At 42.5% G+C, this 19,009-nt stretch overlaps 1 protein-coding gene and 1 long non-coding RNA gene across 4 annotated transcripts in view; one reads left to right on the forward strand and one right to left on the reverse strand.

Annotated features, from left to right (window-relative positions):
• The window catches only part of LOC135981418 (uncharacterized), a 93,965-nt gene extending 78,653 nt beyond the window's left edge, over positions 1-15,312 (forward strand). Inside the window, exon 4 of the long non-coding RNA XR_010598414.1 lies at positions 14,522-15,312. This is a non-coding gene — a long non-coding RNA (uncharacterized LOC135981418). The remainder of the gene's footprint in view (positions 1-14,521) is intronic.
• Positions 1-19,009, reverse strand: part of EGFR (epidermal growth factor receptor) — a 225,145-nt gene that overhangs the window by 42,831 nt on the left and 163,305 nt on the right. For all 3 annotated transcript variants that reach the window (XM_005287322.5, XM_042842790.2, XM_065583859.1), the window contains exons 7-15: positions 18,128-18,269; positions 16,937-17,053; positions 11,064-11,190; positions 10,869-10,942; positions 9,481-9,571; positions 7,605-7,804; positions 5,785-5,917; positions 4,016-4,115; positions 1,255-1,412 (exon numbers count right to left, since the gene is read on the reverse strand). In XM_005287322.5, coding sequence (XP_005287379.2) covers positions 1,255-1,412; positions 4,016-4,115; positions 5,785-5,917; positions 7,605-7,804; positions 9,481-9,571; positions 10,869-10,942; positions 11,064-11,190; positions 16,937-17,053; positions 18,128-18,269 — 1,142 coding nt within the window. The remainder of the gene's footprint in view (positions 1-1,254; positions 1,413-4,015; positions 4,116-5,784; positions 5,918-7,604; positions 7,805-9,480; positions 9,572-10,868; positions 10,943-11,063; positions 11,191-16,936; positions 17,054-18,127; positions 18,270-19,009) is intronic.

Genomic DNA, 19,009 nt, shown 5'->3' on the forward strand with positions numbered 1-19,009 from the left:
TCTTGCTCACAGAGGGGACTGTTTGCATTGAAATCCCCTTCAAATCCCGGTCAGTTCTTTCTCTACTTCCACAGCTTCCAGTCATCTATGAAGTGATAGTGTAGCCTATTTAATCCCCTCCTTTCTTTCTCTCCATGAATGTACGGGTTTGTGCCTTGTCAAAAGCAGGCTCTGTTTTTCAAGGCTTGGCAGGGAGGTAGCTGAATACATGAGGAGGACATGAGACTTGGGCCAAATGGCAATCTGAGTTAACTTAGGTGAGCATTTGAGGTAAGATTTCCACTACTATAGAGGAAAAGCCCTTTGGGAAAAAACACCAATGAGAGAGCATTCCTTGAAACCAATGCAGGACAAGAGTCAAATTTCAAACCTCGTCCCTCTTTCTGGGCATCTAATGTAAGCGCACAAATGCAAGTGTATGAGGGGACCCCATTATAGATGAAAACTTCACTGTGTCTCTGAACTATGCTAGTGCCTTGGACAGTCCATGGCTCTACCACAAAATGGAATTGTGTTTGCAGCCAGGCCCTGTCACACAGTTGTACTGATACGGCAGATAAGCCCTAAATTCCAACCCAGGTGAAATTGCCTTGTTCTGTACACTCTCCCTGAAGCTCTGGTATGGGCCACTGATGGGGACAGGATACTGGGCAAGATGGACCACACTCTGACTCAGTATGGCAGCTCGGATGTTCTTAGCATATGAAAAGAGAGGAACCTCTGGGAAGCATTAAAATGCAGTGTATGCTTGAGACAATCTGTTGGTGTTTTGCTCCAAAAAAATCAAAGTCACAATGAGATACATGAGCAGCCACTCATACTATTACATTCATCTTAAAGGCATGGGACATACTTAGTACTCTTGTGAGAAACACGTTTATAAATGATCTCACAGTCCACCAGATGTCACTATTGCTCCAGACAAATACAGCCGACAAAGCATTCAACTGGTGGGGAAAAAAGTGAATCATAATATAGGAAACTTGTAAAATTCCAGAAAGTCTAATTTTAAAAATAACCTTGTTTTAAGTCTGCTAAACCATTTTCTCCACTTTTTTTGCCTTTCCTGCAGACTAGAAGCACTACAGAACTTTACCTATTCCAAACTCAGCAGCACTTTGCTTACATTACCTGCAAATTCATAACCTCTTTAGTTTTCTATTTTTTTTCAAATGGATACTTTACAGTGAGAAAAATCACAAGGAAGAAATACTTTACTCCTTCCACTTCTGTGTAAGCAAGTATTTTACTTACCCACGGGTACAATTCAGATGGCAGAGCTGACACACTGAGTTTTCATCTGCGTATTTCCAGACTAAGGTATCATTTTCACCCAGAATTCCAGCAGGGCAGGATTTAACACAGTGAGGGCCATCTATATAGTGGGCACACTTCATGCAGTTGTCCGGACCCTGAATAAAGAGCAAGAAATTGTTGTCTATAATGGATTTGCCCAAGCCATATATTGCATATGCAAGAAAAGCCTCAGAAGATAAATAAATGCATGTTTGATCATTTGAAATTCTAAACATGATTCAATGTTTTATCCTAGTTTATTATCCTATTATTGTACTACATGAAATGCTTGCAAAATTTTAATCCTTTTGTATAATATGCTGAATGAGATACAGCACCTGATGTTAAATGAAATAAATCTCTCTCTGGGTATCAATGCTGAAGTATGATTCCTGCTATTCTGTAATTTTCCTATTTTTTGTCCTAATAAAAACTTACATTTTTGGTTTAATACTGTGAATAAAGATGCTCTGAGAGCAAATAAGTTTAAAATTAAAGGGCCTGATCCTCATTGAATGTAAATCCCCATTACTCTATTGAAATCAGTGGAGCTATATCAATTTATACCAGATGAAGATCTGACTCATAAAGCTTTTTCATTCTCTGTATAATCTAAGAGAACATTTTTTTCTTCTACTCTGAAACAGAAAGAGAAACTGGGTGAAAATAGAAAAGCCCATCAAATTTCTAATCTGAAGTGCTTTTAGCTAAAGTTTATTTGAATTGCTCTGGCTATTATCTGAAATAATGTTGTTTTTACTGAGATTGTGGCAGGACCCAAAATGATCTAGGTACTCTCTAAAGAGAGGAACAAGTAGTCCCAGGCAAAATTGCCTTTTCTGAAGGAAAAGCTGGAAGTGTTGTGTTCATGACAATCGGAAGGAATCAGTTGTGTTCATGACAATCAGTATGTCACAGCATATAACTTTTTAGTTTTATGATGCCAGTAAGCAATTAATCACAAACATGAAGAGACTATTCTAACTTTAAAAGAGAAACTTCCTTGATGGCCTAGTTCATTGCCACATAGGAGCCCCAGGTATGCTCCAGAAAGTAGTAGGCTAGATCCTTAGCACTGACTGCAGTGGAGCAACACTGATGTATTTATGTATTACACCTCTACCCTGATATAATGCTTTACCTCGTTATATCCAAATTTGTGTTACCGCAAGCGGTTCCTCTGCGCCCGCCCATTACTTGCTGCGGCCCTTCCCGCCACCCCCCCCACTCCAGCTCACCTCTGCTCCGCTTCCTCCCACGAGCGCACCGCAGCTCCGCTTTTCCCCCCTCCCTCCCAGACTTGCTACGCCAATCAGCTGTTTGGCACGGCAAGCCTGGGAGGGAGGAGAAGCGGAGCTACGGTGCGCTTGTGAGAGGAGGTGCAGGCAGAGCAGAGGTGACCTGGGGCAGGGGGGCCGCAGCAAGTAAGGGGGGGCGCAGAGGAACCGCCCCCCTCCTCCTTCCACGAGCACACCACTCAGCTCTGCTTCTCCTCCCTCCCAGGCTTGCCGCGCCAATCAACTGATTGGCGCGGCAAGCCTGGGAGGGAGGGGGGAGAAGCAGAACTGCGATGTGCTGGTGAGAGGAGGCGGAATGGAAGTGAGCTGGGGCGCGGGGGCCCTGGGAAGGGCTGCAGCAAGTAACGGGGGGCGCAGAGGAACCTCTCCCCGCTCCAGCTCATCTCCGCCTCCTCCCCTGAGCACGCCGCCACCGCTCCACTTCTGCACCCCTCTCTCTACAAGGTTTGCAGGGCCAAACAGCTGATTGGCATGGCAAGCCTGGAAGGGAGGGAGGGAGGGAGGGAGGGAAGGAGAAGCGGAGCGGCAGCAGCGCACTCAGGGAGGAGGCGGAAGCAGAGTGGAGGTGAGCTGGGGCAGGGAGCGGTTCCTCTCCCTACCCCGATAGAACACGGTCTCACCTATAACATGGTGAGATTTTTTGACTCCTGAGGACCGCGTTATATTGAGGTAGAGGTGTATTATTTGTAGTGTCTATCAGCCCCTCTCATGGACTGGGGCTCTACTGTACTATCTGCTGTACAAATACACAACAAAATGATGGCCCCTACCCCAAGGAGCTTGCAATCTTAGTAGCTGAGCATCTGGCCCAGGGTTCTAAGCCAGCGTTTCTCAACCTTTTTCTTTCTGAGGCGCCCCCAACAAAAGATGGGGCTTTGTTTTCCATACGGGCCAAGCTAGAGACTTCATAAAATAACAAAGTATTTTGAAAATCTGAGAAGGATTAAAATGAGAAGGATTTTGCCATTGGCTATTGGGAAAGACCAAAGTATTTTAACTTTTATAAAAGGGGCCTTTATATAAACTCAGAAAGTTCAAGTAACTTCGGAAAAGTTGACTATCGTTTTTACAAACACCCAATACTTTGCACTTACATTAAAAGAGATGCATTAATTTTAATTGTGTTGGGGTGTAGAGTTTGGTTTTAAATAGAAACTGCTTTCTTAATATTTTCCAATAAACATCTGCTGTTGATTAAAATCTGATCTTTGGTCTTCAGAGGCAAAAAGTTAGTGAATTATTTCACTATTAGCCATAGTTATTATTTATACAGTGCCTCAGGTAAGTAAAAATTAGCCTCCATAGCGGGAAGTGTCATAATTTATGATGATCTGGTTATTCAATATCTAAGTATTTTAATATGTTCACCATGTTACAGGGTCTCTACGTGTACAAGTTTGTTAGGTCAAAACTGCTCTTACAGGTCCTGTGCATGTTGCATTGTACGCAGTTGAATTTTGCACCAGGCATTCTGGGTGACACTGAAGACATTCAGATTCTCTTTCAAATTCTCTTGGCTCCCTGAAAAATAAAAAAGGAATAGAAGGAATACTTGACAAGGTGTCAACTTCAAATTCACATTTCAGAGCTTCCACTACTTTTTCCAGGTTGACTATATTAGGATGAGTGTAATGAGATGGGAGGGGATATAGGAAGAACTTCTTGACTAGCCCTAGCACATCAATATAACTTGCTGGGCATAACACAGGAAAAGGTGAGAATAAGGAAAATTTGGCTGAAAGTGCCACACAGGGCAATCCAGATTGTAAACTACAAATTAGTCTTTACATTTTAATGAAGATGAAGAATATTCTCCAGAACATTTTTTCTATCACTGCTGATCAGCAAAAATATGTCTAGTGATTCTGAGCCTCTAAATAAAACTTGGGAAATTAAACAAATTGGCTGATAATTAGATTCTTGCCCTCCCTATAACATACAATGAATCATTAAAATATGAAAGCTGAGAACAGATGGTTTTGATAGCAATAAAGCTGTTCTACTTCAAGTAATTGTGTTATTAATTAAACCAAATCTACCCATCATTTGATTAAAAAATGCCCAGATCTGCCCTGTAGGTCATAATATCTGCTGGAGGGAATTCACTTGAAAAGACAACAGCTGCTGAACTGCAAATTGCTAGACAAATATAAACATTATGGACACCAGCATACTGTAAATTAGTGTCATAATATTAATTATTTTTAAAAGTTAAACAAGCTTTAAAGAATTAGTAAAAAGGAAATAGGAAAAAATATGTCCATTGGTAGTTCTATGGATGAGTAAACATTTTGTGCTCAGTAAAAATGCAGAGTATTCAAAATCCTTCAGTTTTGGGATCAGCGTAACTGATGTTAGCTGTTTCTTTAAATTAACATATATATTACAGGTTTAAACAATTATGAGAATGCTCCTTTTCAAGACCCAAGGACTCTTATAAATGTTGCTAAACATAAGACAAGCTGATGCGATTATTCTGCCTGAAATTACTGGTCCTGGTGTGTTGGGGCCAGTGTATTTAGGTTCATCTTGCCTCCACTGCAGTTTGGCAATAAAAGTGAGTAAAAATTGTAAGGGCAAACTATTCCATTGGACCAGGCTCCCAGTAATTTAGATGGGAGCCTAGGAATCTGAGGGTAGACTTTGACCTTAAGATGTTTAGGCCACGATCCAGCAAAATCACTGCAGCATGTGCATAAATTTAACCCCACTGAGTTGTCCCATTGAAGTAAATGAGGCTAATCAATGGGTGAAATCCTGGTCCCAGTGAAGTCAGTATCAAAATCCCATTGGTTACAATAGGGTCAAGATTTCACCTAATAGGCTTAAAGACTGAGATTTTCAAGAGGGCCTAAGGGAGGTAGGCTGCTTGATTTTCAATGGTAGTTGGGTGCTTAGTTCCCTTAAGCCCCTTTGAAATTTCAGTTTTCTCCCAGTAGTCTTAGGGGAGTTATCCAGGTACATCCCCCAACTGATGCTGGGGAACAGACTGCTAAGTATTCTTAGAGAAGGGTATTTCTTCCCCCCCTTTTCTGTATTTAGGTACCACATTCAAACCAACATTTGTGTAAAAGTAACAAAAATTGATACTACTAGAATTCCTGGTTTTTATTTCCCCCTAGTAATGTGAATATTTTTCTTCCTACACTAACCCTTCCCCTCTTCCCCCGCCCCCAAAAAACCTCCTTACCCTTGCATAACATTGCATTTTTTCACACATTCCCTCTGGCGACTGAAATGACGACAGGAAAAGCAATGGAATGGCCCTGGACCCCAGCAGCCTACTTCTGAGCATAAGGGGTCACAAACATGTTCCGCAGCAGCTGAGAGAGACAGAGACAAAGACAAACAATAGCCAGGGATTTCATAGAGAGTAATTAGAGCACCACAAATGACTCATTTTTGAGAGCCAATTTTTCCAAATTAACCTAGAGTAGATCTGAAGGATCCTGACAGCATTACAGAGCAGGAGGAGAAACACTCATGCTTTTCTCTAGTTTCCAAAGCTTGAAATTAAATGGGACTGTTAGTTTTGCAATATAAAAACACATGCTGCTCTGTTGCTATTTATTAATCAGATACGGATTAATCTGTTGTAGAGAAATCTACTCCTAAAACGGACATAAACATAAAACAAATCAATATGCTGCAGAGAGACATGATAAGGGCCTGATCCAACGTCCATGCAAGTCAATGGGAAGCTCAAATTGGACCCCGACTGAATGAGTCAAACATGTGGAGTTCGAACTTTCACCCTTGTTCTTCTGCTCCAAAACAACAAGCCTCTAACTAGCTGAGCCATAGCAAAGCAGATCTTGCCTAGCTGTCAGTCATTGTTAATCCTTTATCCTCTGTGTAGGCCAGCTTCTAGAGTACAACATCATGCAAACACGCACACACAGTCCCTACAGCGCAAGTGAATGTGTTCAGAGGAGAGTTTTATCTTTTTAGATTGCTCCCCATTTGGGATGTATAAATCGAGCCTCTGCCAATGTGTGACTGGGAAGGGTAGTTTGGACCAAAACTGCCAGAATCTAGGTTCTGCATGGCTAATGCCTCAAAATTTTGAGCTCATAAATCTCAGTGAGGCCTTGAGAGTGCTGAGACGGGGCAGCCTGAGGAAGCAATTTAGTCTATATTCTCAAGGGTGAACTCCCTCCCCATCCTCCCCTCTTCCCAGGTTTACATTAGTAGAGCATCATCCACAGCCTTTGACAGGCAACAAGTTAAATTCTGGGTCTGACCTTCCTTGCCTCTGCCATGCAAGTGGACAGAAATTGCAACTAACACTCCAGGAGGTCACCATTGAAGCAGACATTCACATTAGCTGCAACACACATGCCTTACTATATTCACAGCATCATACCCATATGCATTCTCAACCACCCTAGGTGAAATCCTGGCCCCGTTAGAGTCAGTGGCAAAGCTCTGATTCACTTCAGCGGAGTCAGGATTTCTCCCCCTGCCTTGTACAACAAACTCTCTTTCAGTTCCACTATATAACCAAACACAATGAAGACATCCACTTCCTCACAATCACATTCAAATGCACCACCTCAACTCTTACCTCACACTTTCTACTTGAGAAACACCACATTATGAACTTTGCCATTACACGCAGGCCACTTATCTCAATCTATCTGAGGGTGGAGTTAAAACTGAGTGTTTGAGGAGGATTGTGAGGGACTGGGAGTTGTACTTGGTTATATGCTGGCATTGATGGGAGCTGGCTATGGAGCAGAGGAGTGCTTGGTTATTATTGTGTTTGGCAGGCAAGACATTTGAATTGAGGTTGAGGGGGATGCGACTATCACTTTAACTGAAGCCTGGAATTTTAGTAATTGTGTTGATAGAAAAGGAGGTTGAACAACATCAACTGCAGCTTAAAGATTTTTGTTTGTGGCAATATACAAGGAGGAAGAAAGGTTTGCTTAAATTACTGGTCACAATCTCTTTTTCTGCACCACACGATGGCATTCCAAGAGGGACAAAAGGACAGTATTAACTTACTGCATTCGTCTTGATTTCTGTTGGATGTGATTTTTGTTTTCTGAGTTTCTGTCACAAAGAGTTTATTCCAGTTCATTGTCTCAGCATAGCAGAGGTTCTTGTTTTTCATAATGGCGACATCACCATCACTTATTTCCTTGAGGGAGCGCAATCCCAGAGATTGTATCTTTAGGTTAACAATGGCAAGAGAATACTGACCACTAAAATGGGTGTGGGGCAAAAAGAACAACAGATGGAAACAGATTAAATGTGGTCTTACTGAGTACATTTTCTTTTTGAATTTCGAAGACCCATCTGGGTTATTGTAAACTGAGTATTTTACAAGGAAAGATATTGCTTGGTCCACCAAACTTAATTTGTGTGATATTACAGATGTTTTAATGCCATATCTATTGTAAAGGTACTATACTCACATCTGATTTTCTGTAGGGACTGAAAGTTAAGTCCTCTGACACAGGACAGACCCATTGCATCATGTATGCACTAATACTATATGGAGGTAAAGCTAAAGTCATTATTTTGCACTTGAGTCTGCCATACTACTCGGCATGTTAGTGTAGCACCAAGCACAACATGGCCTTGATTTGTATTAGGACTTTTGGGCACTGCTGTAATTCATTAGTTATATCACAGTCGTGCCTAAAGGCACCAATTGAGATCAGGGCCCCATTGTGCTAGGCACTGTACATACACTGTACATGTACATGTAGACGAATAAGAGAAAATATCTGTACTAAAGAGCTAACAATCTACATAAAAGACGGAAAAGGAGTGGAAGCAATGAAATATTTGGACTGTCTACATGGTGGGGCAATGTGCTCTCTGGGGCTGTGATTTCTAAAGCCCACTAACGTGTTGAGCATTAATTGGTCCATGTAGACCCTTCTGATGTGCACTACTGTTTCAAATAATACTATGTTAAAGCATACTAGGGAACCTTTAGTCTGTATCAGCAGGGTCTATCCAGACCAATTAATGTGCAGCTCATCAGTGAGCTTTTGACATCACAGTCTGGTAGAGCGTATTGCCCCAGCGTATAGACAAGCCTATATTATCACCATTTTACAGCTATGGAACTGAAGCCCAGAGGCCCAGATTTTTGGAGTATTTAGGCATTGCTCTGCTCTGAGTTACAGGCCTTACTGACTAAGGGTACATCTACACTACAGGGGGGAGTCGATTTAAGATACGCAAATTCAGCTACGTGAATAGCGTAGCTGAATTCGACGTATCGCAGCCGACTTACCCCGCTGTGAGGACGGTGGCAAAATCGACTTCTGCGGCTTTCTGTCGACGGCGCTTACTCCCACCTCCGCTGGTGGAGTAAGAGCGTCGATTCGGGGATCGATTGTCGCGTCCCGATTGGACGCGATAAATCGATCCCCGAGAGGTCGATTTCTACCCGCCGATTCAGGCGGGTAGTGTAGACCTAGCCTTAGGAGCCTAAATCTAATTTTCAAAAAGTGACTTAGGCTCCTAGGTGTTGTAATGTTGAGCAGAGCAACACCCAAATACCTTTAAAAATCTGAGCCAGAGATATTTTGTGACTTGCTCAAGATCACAGAGGAAGACTGCCTCAGGACCAATAATTGAAGCCACATCTCCCAAGGTCCATTCCAGCACTCCAATCCCAAATCCATCCTTCCTCTCAGATATAAATAGGGACAATGGCTTGACACAGTCACTTAAACACACAGGGCCAAATTGGTATAAAACTGGTATAAAATGGTGCAGTTCCACTGACTTCAACAGGACTACACAAATTTACACCAATAGAGAATTTGGCCCAAATTTTGCAAAAATCTTTTATTATTTAGACAAACCTAGCTGTAAACACAGTTTATCTCACCCTCATTCTGGCACATGGTTTACTTACTGTTGCTTTGTTCTGCCTCGTATAATCTCCAGATTTTCAAAAGCATAGAGATCCGTGTTATTTGCAGGCCAGTCTTGAATCAACAAAAATCCTGAAACAGGAATAAAAAAGAAAAACAAAAAACAAAAAACCTCAGCAGCTTGAAAATGGGATTTTTATTGTGAATTCCTGTTGAGCTGGGGAAGGCACTTTTATCTTCTTCGCATCTTTATGAGAGTTGCAAAATGAAGAATTACATTGTAGGGAGTCTGCAGATATTTTTAACGCTGCTTTGTAAACAGTTTACTTTCAGGCCACCAAGAGGGCTTAACATTGTACAAGTCTAGTGTGTTATTGAGCTGTACATCCTGCAGCACTTGAGAGACCACAGGAGTTTCTGCTCTTATCAGGAAATGCTGCAGTAGAGTGTCCCTGGATTTCATTGAAACATGAGGCCATCACTGGAGCTTTCTAGCAGTGGAAGCATTTAGGAAATGGAAAAAAATGAGTGGGGAAAAGCACATCCAAGTTTAACTGCTAAAGACATTGATTTCCCCTGCTTGGACATTCAATGGGGAAAGAATTTGGGGAACAGTATTATATAAAAGTTTTCTAAATTTAGTGACAACTATACTTAAAGTAACTGGACATATTTAAAATGAGAGAGAAAAAGGGGAGACCCTGAGTCCAGTTCAGATTTTACACTGCTTTTATAATGGTGTGACTCCAACAGAAGTACTCCCGGTTTTTGTTGGTGTGAGATTAAAATCAGGCCCAGGCTGGCCATCTGTGCTGCCACTGAGAGCATTTGGTGCATGGATCCAAGGAAAAGGCATTCAGATTCGTGACTCCCATTGGTGTGATGGAAGCAACGGAATAAAATTTCCCAAAGAACCTTTGAAACATTTCCCACCAATAGACATGCAGCCATTATTTCAAGGTGGGTTAGCAGTGAGCGCCATTTCCTGTGCCTCTGCTTCATCATACTTCTTGGGTGTCTGAAAGTGTTCTGGTTTTGCTCTTTAATATGTCTGACAATTCAGCAAAAGGGATGGACTGGTAAAACCATACACCTTAGACCAGATTCTGATCTGAGTTACATGTAGGGTGAACAGACAGCAAATGTGAAAAATCGGGAAGGGGGTGGGAATAATAGGAACCTATATAAGAAAAAGACCCAAAAATCAGGACTGTCCCTATAGAATCGTGACTTTTGGTCACCCTAGTTACATGAGTGTAAATCTAGAGTAACTCCACTGACTGCAGTTGAAAGGTGTTACTCTGGAAACCGGCACTAACTCAGATGATTTAGTTTCTTAACAAAAACTGCTCTTATTCCTTTTCCCCTTTTGTTTATGTTTTCTGGGACTACAAGATCAGACAAAATTTTAAGCCAAACGTATCACTACCTGATATTTCTTTTACTGTTCTGAAGATATCCAGTTTCTTTGGGTCCAGTGGTTCTGTTTTGGTGAAGGCATCACTAAAAATCAAACAGATCATGCAATTTGAAAAAGAACACATCAACTTTAATGGCTGCTTCTGGTAAAAGACCAACCATGACCCCTCTTCCCCAACCACACACGAATCAGCTGATGACTTACCCTAGAAATGCTACTGGTAGAATGATGACATCCCCATTGATCTTGGTACAATTTTTGAAAGAGTCAATATTTGTAGCATTTATGGAGAGAATCCCTTTCAGTTCACCTATTCCAATCCCATTGCAGACTGTTAAAATGAAAGCACAAAAGCTGCAGGTTTCTTAGGGATTTTAGGAATTAATGAATTTAAGAAAATAAACATCAATGTGACATTATTCTGGATAGAGTCTATTGTAGCTGTTTTATCTCTAGATCTGTAGCTATAAAATTAATTACAGAAGGTGACACAGCTGGCAAGACATGGTAATAATCTGAGAAAACAGGAGTGCATAGACATTATGGAACTTAGACTCATGCACAATAAGGCCCCTTTACACCGCTCTGGACTTGTATGTTGAATAAATTAAAAAAAAAAAATTCAGTATTAAGGCCAAAACCAGAGGGAAGAGAAATTAACAGTTATAAGCACGGGTGAAAAGATTGTTTTCAGGTGAGTTTTTTTGAAAAGGGTCCGAGGGCCAGTGTAGCCTGATCTAGGGTGTGTTAATAATATTAATTTGGATGGTACAGGTTTTAGGCTCGCCAATCTGTTTGATCAGAAGATAAAAGTTCTTGTCCCAAATCAGGCTCCACAGAATTTACAAAGGACCTTCGGGAGTGTGACAGGAAGCTCACACTGAGACAGATCTAGCCGTAAAGACTTTTTATTAAAATCAATGAAATAGTAATTAAATGGTAAAATAATCAGAGTTACAAAGTTACAATTGTATTACTGTTATGCAAGAGATACATATGCTAATATGGTATTGTATGCTACAAAGCTTTGGTTAATATACTCACACCCTTTCTCGATAACCTGATGATGAAAGACACAGGACCTTGCCTCTGGTGGTTCAGGTTTCTCAACTCTTGAGTGAGAGGTGCAGTGGAAGCTAATGCTAAGAGCTGTCAAAGCTAACTTAGAGTTTACTTAACTAACAAACTTAAAATTAAAACCTAATAAACAAAACTAAGAATAAAAAGTTAGGGAAATCAGCCCCAGCCTAGTCCCCTTGGAACTTAAAGTTTGAAAAGAAAATGAGTATGGCCTACTAATAGTTAGTAGTCGTCGTGGATAGATAGCACATGCTAGCGCGAGGTGGGTCACCTCTTTTATAGGGCACAAGTGCTCGAAATCCTTCCTCCTATGCCCAAATTTCATTCCTCACCCACAGAAATGTTAGGGTTCACTTACCCCCCAGGCTAGTACGTTTGTGCGTATTGATGACATGTGCATACACACATAAGTCTGTTAAGTCTGTGGGTACAAAATTGAAAAAAAACCCTGTGCCATTCTTCCATTGTCTACTGGTCTAGATAAAAGGTCTTAGACATAAGCGTGGGTGCTTATCTATTTAGGTAACAGGTCTCAATATGTAGGTCAACTTTGCTATCTGGGTAAAAGGTCTTAATGTAGATATGCTAACTTTGCCTTAGCTTAACATACAGGTTTTGGCCTGTAGGTCCCTTGCATTACAGCCAAACTTAATTTCAATATAAATCTATAAACCTATTACAATAAATCAAATACTTAAACTTATAAGAAAAGATATATCTATGCAAGCAAGCAGATTAATCCTTTAGACTACACCAGATTCTCATCTCACTTATACTAGTTTCCCAACAGGATATTTCCTTTGATTTTAATGGCGTTTCTCCTCATTTACACTGGTGTGAGAGGAGAATCAGGTCCACAGAGTGAATGAAGGGGAGAGATTCATGGCAGTAGCTGCAGGTGTAAAAGCCTTTTGCACCAAGTGGCAGGATTACGGGAAGAGAAAGAGAAGCTGAGCTGGAAGGAGAGAGAGACACACAAGATCTAGAAGATAGATAGCAGCAAGTGTATTAAGAGGAGCTGGAACTGGATGGGGAACCAATAGGGCTGTGTAAGGATGGGGAGAATGTAGATGTGCTGCTTGGTAGGAGAGGGCAGGCAGCTACATTCTGTACACGATGGGCCCCGACAACTAGAGCTTGGACATAGTCAAGGTGAGAAGAGATGCAAGCATGCATGTGTATCTTCAGCAGAGGGAAAGTCAAGGCTGTGATGTGAATGAGTAATATTGCCTTATAAGCACATAGAAGATCTGGACGTGATCCTAATAAACCCTGCAGAAACCACAAAGCAGTCTAAACTAAGGAGCGATGGTGGTGGTGAACAGACTTTTATGATGATACATATGATGTTGCAGTTGCTGGACATGCTACTTGCAACACTAGGATATGAATAGGGCCCCTAGTTCTACTCAAGTGCAAGAGGTTTAGGCACAGACCCTGCCATACTGGACGAGACCCACAGTCCATCTAGTCCAGCATCCTCTCTCTGACAGAGGCAAGTGCCAGATGCTTCAGAAGAAGGTACAAGAACCATGCAATAAGCAGATGTGGGATAATCTGCTCCCAAGATAGGTCTCATCTTTGTTGTTATTTTTTAAAAATATAAGATGGCTGCTGCTCAATTGTTTGTGCAGCCCAGGATCTAGTGTAAGCCCATAAAGGTGCACGCACACACACACACACACACATGCTTCTCCAAACATACCCGTTTTTGTGTTACTCCCAGGGCCGGATTCTGACATTCTGAGGCCCTAAGCTATGTCAAGTGTAAGAGGCCCCATACAATAATTTTTATTATTATTATTATTTTCACAGAAAGGACATTGAATATATAAACATGAAAGCTTTATATTTGCATATATACAAAGGCGAAGTTGTAAAAATAGAATAATAATCTAACTAAACCATGTCTTGCAATATGCCTGTCTGCATTACAAAATAGTTTCAAATTAATATATTTTCGTCTATGATTTCTTAATTAGTAGATAAGAAAACTTTATATCTACAGCAACACAAAAGCAGTTACAGTTACACAGACCAGCTTACTTAATGGAAGCAGCATAACCTGCAGTATGTCCGTTTGCACATCACATTAATTGTAACACTGAAATTTAAAACATTTTCTTTTGTGATTTTTGGAGCGCAAACACATTGATGATGTCCTTAAATGATAAGCTCTGGAGTTTGTGACTTTTGATGCACAGACTGCTTAGGGCAGATAGCTTTTCTTGCAGCATTTTCTAGGCAGATATCTCTCTTTGTGTTTGCTTCTCTATCCTCTGTCTCCCCCAGGACCATTAATTAATCTTGAGTGAACACCTCGGACACACTGCTATATGTGTGAAAGAGAAAGAAAGAATTTACCAGAAAAAAGACTGGTAATCTCTAGATCGGCATTGAGAAAGTGAGAAAAGCTACTCCATATTCAAACAAATATAATGAATATTATAGGCTTTAATAGCCTATAAATCATATATGCACATAGTTTGAAAGAACTTGCTCACCAAGTACTCAGAATATTTTGATATATATGTATATCTTCCTTCACTTCTCTCAAAACCCTCTATTTATCCTTTTGTCAGCACCCTCTGATATTTACTATGAAGGTTCCCGAAACTGATGGAGGGAAGCCAACACAAATTTATCCGCCTCAAGATCCATTTGACCCAAGTCCATAAGACGATCATCTGCAAACTCAACCATGTGAAGCATGGATAGCGCATGAAGCAGAAAGTGGTGTGCCCACTAAAATACACAATTGTACGTATGTACAGATCAAAAGAAGAAAGAACACACTAACACTTAAGAAAATAATGAAAAACAGGAGCGAAGGCACTATACGACTGAGCATGCCAGACTGTAAACAAAAGATGGTGGCCTTCTGGCTATTACCAGCCAAGGGGGACGCTATACATGACGTCTCTCCTAAGATAAGTCCCATACAAGTATGAGCTTGGCAGGATTGCTTCGTGACACTGCTGTCTCAGACCTCACATTTTCCCCCATTTTATCGCAGTGAAATTATTTATTTAAATATGAAGGAATGGTCAGAATTTTACCAGTAGCAGCTCGCCAACAAAATGCTGCCTTAGGACAGGGGTTCTCAACTTTTTTCTCTCTGAGGCACCTCTCGACATGCTATAAAAACTCCAGGGCCTAGTGGGGGCAGGAGAACCTCAGGGCAGGGGCCTTGGGCATAGGCAGAGTTTGACTTCTATTTGGGGGGAGCAGGGGTCAGCGGGGCTCGAGCCAGCTCTGCAAGGCAGGGTCCAGGGAGGGAGCGCAACCTCCACCCTGACTCACCTCAGCCGGCCACGTAGCCTGTCTGGGTTGGGAGCGGGGGATGCAACCAAAGTTATAACTCAAAGTTAGGGCTTAGCTCAAAAAGTTTGAAAACAGTTTAGGGTGCAGGAAGGGGGCTGTGTGCAGGCAGGGGGTAGCTGGGGCTGGGTGCAGGGAGGGGCATAGCTAGAAGCTATGTATGGGCAGGGGGTAGCTCAGGGTGCAGGGAGGGAGTAGCTGGGGTTGTTTGTGGTAGGGGGTAGCTCAGGGTGCAGGAAGGAGGGTAGCTGGGGCTGTGTGCAGGCAGGGGGTAGCTCAGGGTGCAAGGAGGGGGGTGGCTAGAGGCTATGGGTGGGCAGGGGGTAGCTCAGGGTGCAGGAAGAGGGGTAGCTGGGGCTGTGTGCAGGCAGGGGGTAACTCAGGGTGCAGGGGGTGGTGGCTAGAGGCTATGTATGGGCAGGGGGTAGCTCAGGGTGCAGGAAGAGGGGTAGCTCAGGGTGTAGGGAGAGGGATATAAGGGCTGTGTGCTGGGGTTCCTGTTCTCTAGGGGGTCTGTCAGCCACGGAGCCGAGTCTCCCCACCCGGGGGGCTCTTACGGCTCCCTCTCCAGGAGCAAAGGGGGCTGGGAACTGAGGAGCAGCTTCAACCTGGGGCATGAGCAGGAGAGGAGGGAACGCTGGGTCTGCCTGCTCCATGGCACCAGCCAGAGCAGCAGCAGCCCCGCACTGCCTGGCTCTGGCTTCCCGCCTCCGACCTGGCCAGGGGATGGGGAGAGGAGATTGTGGAGGGGAGGTGTGGAGCTGCCCCAGGACTGCTGTGCTCTCGTGCTGCAGTTTGAGGGTGCGGGGGGAGAAGGGGGGCAATGCTCTCCATGTCCCCAACTCTGCCCATGAGCTCAGGGATTCAGCCCCACGCCTCCTGGCTTCAGCCCCGTGGGGGGTGCTGGGGATTGGGGCTTCAGCCCCACACTTCCCAGCTTCAGCCCCATGGGGGCCAGTGGAGATCAGAGCTTCAGACGCAGGGCCCTGCAGCACCCTTGAAAGGGCTCACGGACCCCCAGGGGGCAACAGACCCCCCGGTTGAGAACTGCTGCCTTAGAAGACTGATCGACTTACTCGTAGAAATACTAATTTTATAAGTGCAATTGTTGTTTTTTCCCTCAACCCTGGCCTCCCGCCTGTCAATAATGAACAATTACTAAAGGGTAAGGGTAGGGTAAGAGTATTTGTGTAGCCAGATGTGTCACATTTGAATGAAAATGTCTATATTTAGAGAGAATCTCCTTTATTTATAACCGATTTTGATAAATTTTGAAATGGAGTCAGTTTTTTTTTTCTTTTTTAGAGCTCCTCATATTGCGAGGCCCTAAGATGTAGCTTAGTTAGCTTATGCCTTAATCTGGCCCTGGTACTCCCATGGTTGAAAGGTTGGCGAGAGCAGGGCATGGAGAAGGTAGAAAGACAAGCTAGGCAAAACTGTGCAGGAGGCAGCATTTACTTTCTGCACACGCTGAGTGAGCCAGTTTGAGTACATGCTCTGGAGCATTAATTTCCCTGCTAAACTACTTGCTTAGGCCTCCATATTATTATTCAATATTTATATTGCAGTAGCACCCTGAGGCTCCAATTAGGATTAGGGTCCCATTTGGTTGGATGCTTTGTCAAGTAAATTCTCCTCACGCTAAAAGTATTAATATCTTGGCGCACTTTCCGTACCTTTGCTACACAGCCCGTCACATTTTTTACATTTCCGAACACCGTTTTCTTCCACTTCATAGGAATCGACATTACACGAGCGAACACAGGAGCCGTGGTCTGTCACCACATAGTTATCTGCAAAGACAGGAAGGGAAATGCAATGTGGGCAATGAAACAAAGGAGAGATGCTTTGGGATTTGTATTTATGCTGTAAACAGGCATTTAATTGATACAAAATGCCTTTTAACTTTTGAATAGAGAGGGGGTGAATTAAAACACACAATATTAGTGTACTTAGAGCTTGCTATGTTCAATGCACTAACTAACCAAATTATAGACATTAACAAATTAATCCTCACAATATCCTGGAGGGCTGGGGTGGATAACTATTATTATCATCATATTAGTTGAGACAGAAAATTGGGCTTTCTTAAAGCCAAATAGCAAATCAGTATCGTAAGCAGGAGTAGAGCTCAACACCTCCTGATTCCCAAAACCATCCTCAGTCTTTATAATACAACACCATCTTTATAATAGGCTATGGTGACCTTCAGATACAGGTCCTAATTCTGTGACTCGGGTCCTTCTCTACCTTTAAATAAATTTTCTTAAAAGACCATGGACAGGGAATAGAGAGAAAAAAACAAAACAACAGACATACGCACGGCAATGAATACAGGAGCTAAGAAGAACCCAAATGCTTTGTCATGTGATACCATAGGTGTTAAAAACAGTAGATTTCTGTAAGCCCCCACTAAGAACCAGCCCCGCTTTATTTATGGGCTTGCCCCTGTGCCATTGGAGTCACTGGGAGTTTTGCCACTGACTTCAATGGGAGCGTGATCAGGTCTTATAAGAGAGTTCGATGGATTTTATAAAGTGTTTCTTTTTGGCATTCACCAGTGAAGACTAAGCTAAAATCTTCAAAATTAAAACAAAAACCACCCTGAAAAACCAATAAAAACAATGGATACAAAAATGTTAAGCCGTTTGTATTTTATCAGCTACATCTCATTTCTGATTTTCTGCTACTGGTTTCCATAGCAAAAGCAGCTGAGGAGAGTGAGGAAATTCCTTGGCCTAGAGGGGGGCACTAAGTTGAGGGGACCTGAATTGGGTGGGAGAGAACTAATAGCAACCTCTGCCCGCCACCTCCTTGACCCTCTATTTTCCCTGGTCTGACCAGATTGCAGGCTTAAGTGAGCTTACGTGGACATTCTTTCACGCAAGTGGCTCCAAAGCTGTATTTTCCATCTGGGTTGACATCCATCTGATAGGTGGTCGGGTTGTACAGCTCTAACGGTGGACAAGTATCCTTGCACGTTGCTTCATCGCGAAACTTGCGGCATGCCTGCCATTGAACAATGTGACAGTGGTGCAAAGTAAACTACAGTCTATTTTTACAGCAAAAAGAAAGATACAATAAATATATAATTCCTGTTTTATAAGGCTGCTACTGCCAGATCTAGCAGGTTCTTAGCACTAATTGAGGCACGGAGAACTTTCCAGGATTGGGCTCTTGTGCTATTGAGGTGAAAGAGTCCAAGGGTGAAGGGCAATCTTGTCTTCTTAATCTTCATGGACTCATGCAAATAACTTCTACATTACAAAGTCCTTACGAACCCAGGCTCCAACACTGGACCAGACTCCTGAGAGGTGGACCCTTCTACTTGTACGGAGTGCCCATGGGTTCCACCTAGAAACAGGGCTCTGCCTGCATGTATTGGATAGCAAGAACAGAGCTAAGAAATCAGAAACCAGATCAAGATAAATGGCTGTTTTCTTTACTGGCAACTTTTTAATAACATTAATGAAATAAAGTCCCTGCAGTCAATTACTGACCTGGACAGTTAAATATTAAAGTAATGCCATTAGGCTTGGCTACAGGCGACGAGCAATTTAATGGGCATTTATGAAGTGCAAGTCATTTCTACAAAGCTAATTCTACATTCAAGTTGACAATCTTTCTTCCTCCCTTGGTTCTTCCCTAGGTTTTCTGAGAAGAGAGAATTAACATTCCCTTCCATGAATCAATAAGAACATAATTAATGTGATTTGTTTACATCTTTAATGGCCACACAAATATATCCA

This window comes from Chrysemys picta, chromosome 2 (assembly GCF_011386835.1).
Source record: "Chrysemys picta bellii isolate R12L10 chromosome 2, ASM1138683v2, whole genome shotgun sequence".
Classification (NCBI taxonomy): domain Eukaryota; kingdom Metazoa; phylum Chordata; order Testudines; family Emydidae; genus Chrysemys; species Chrysemys picta.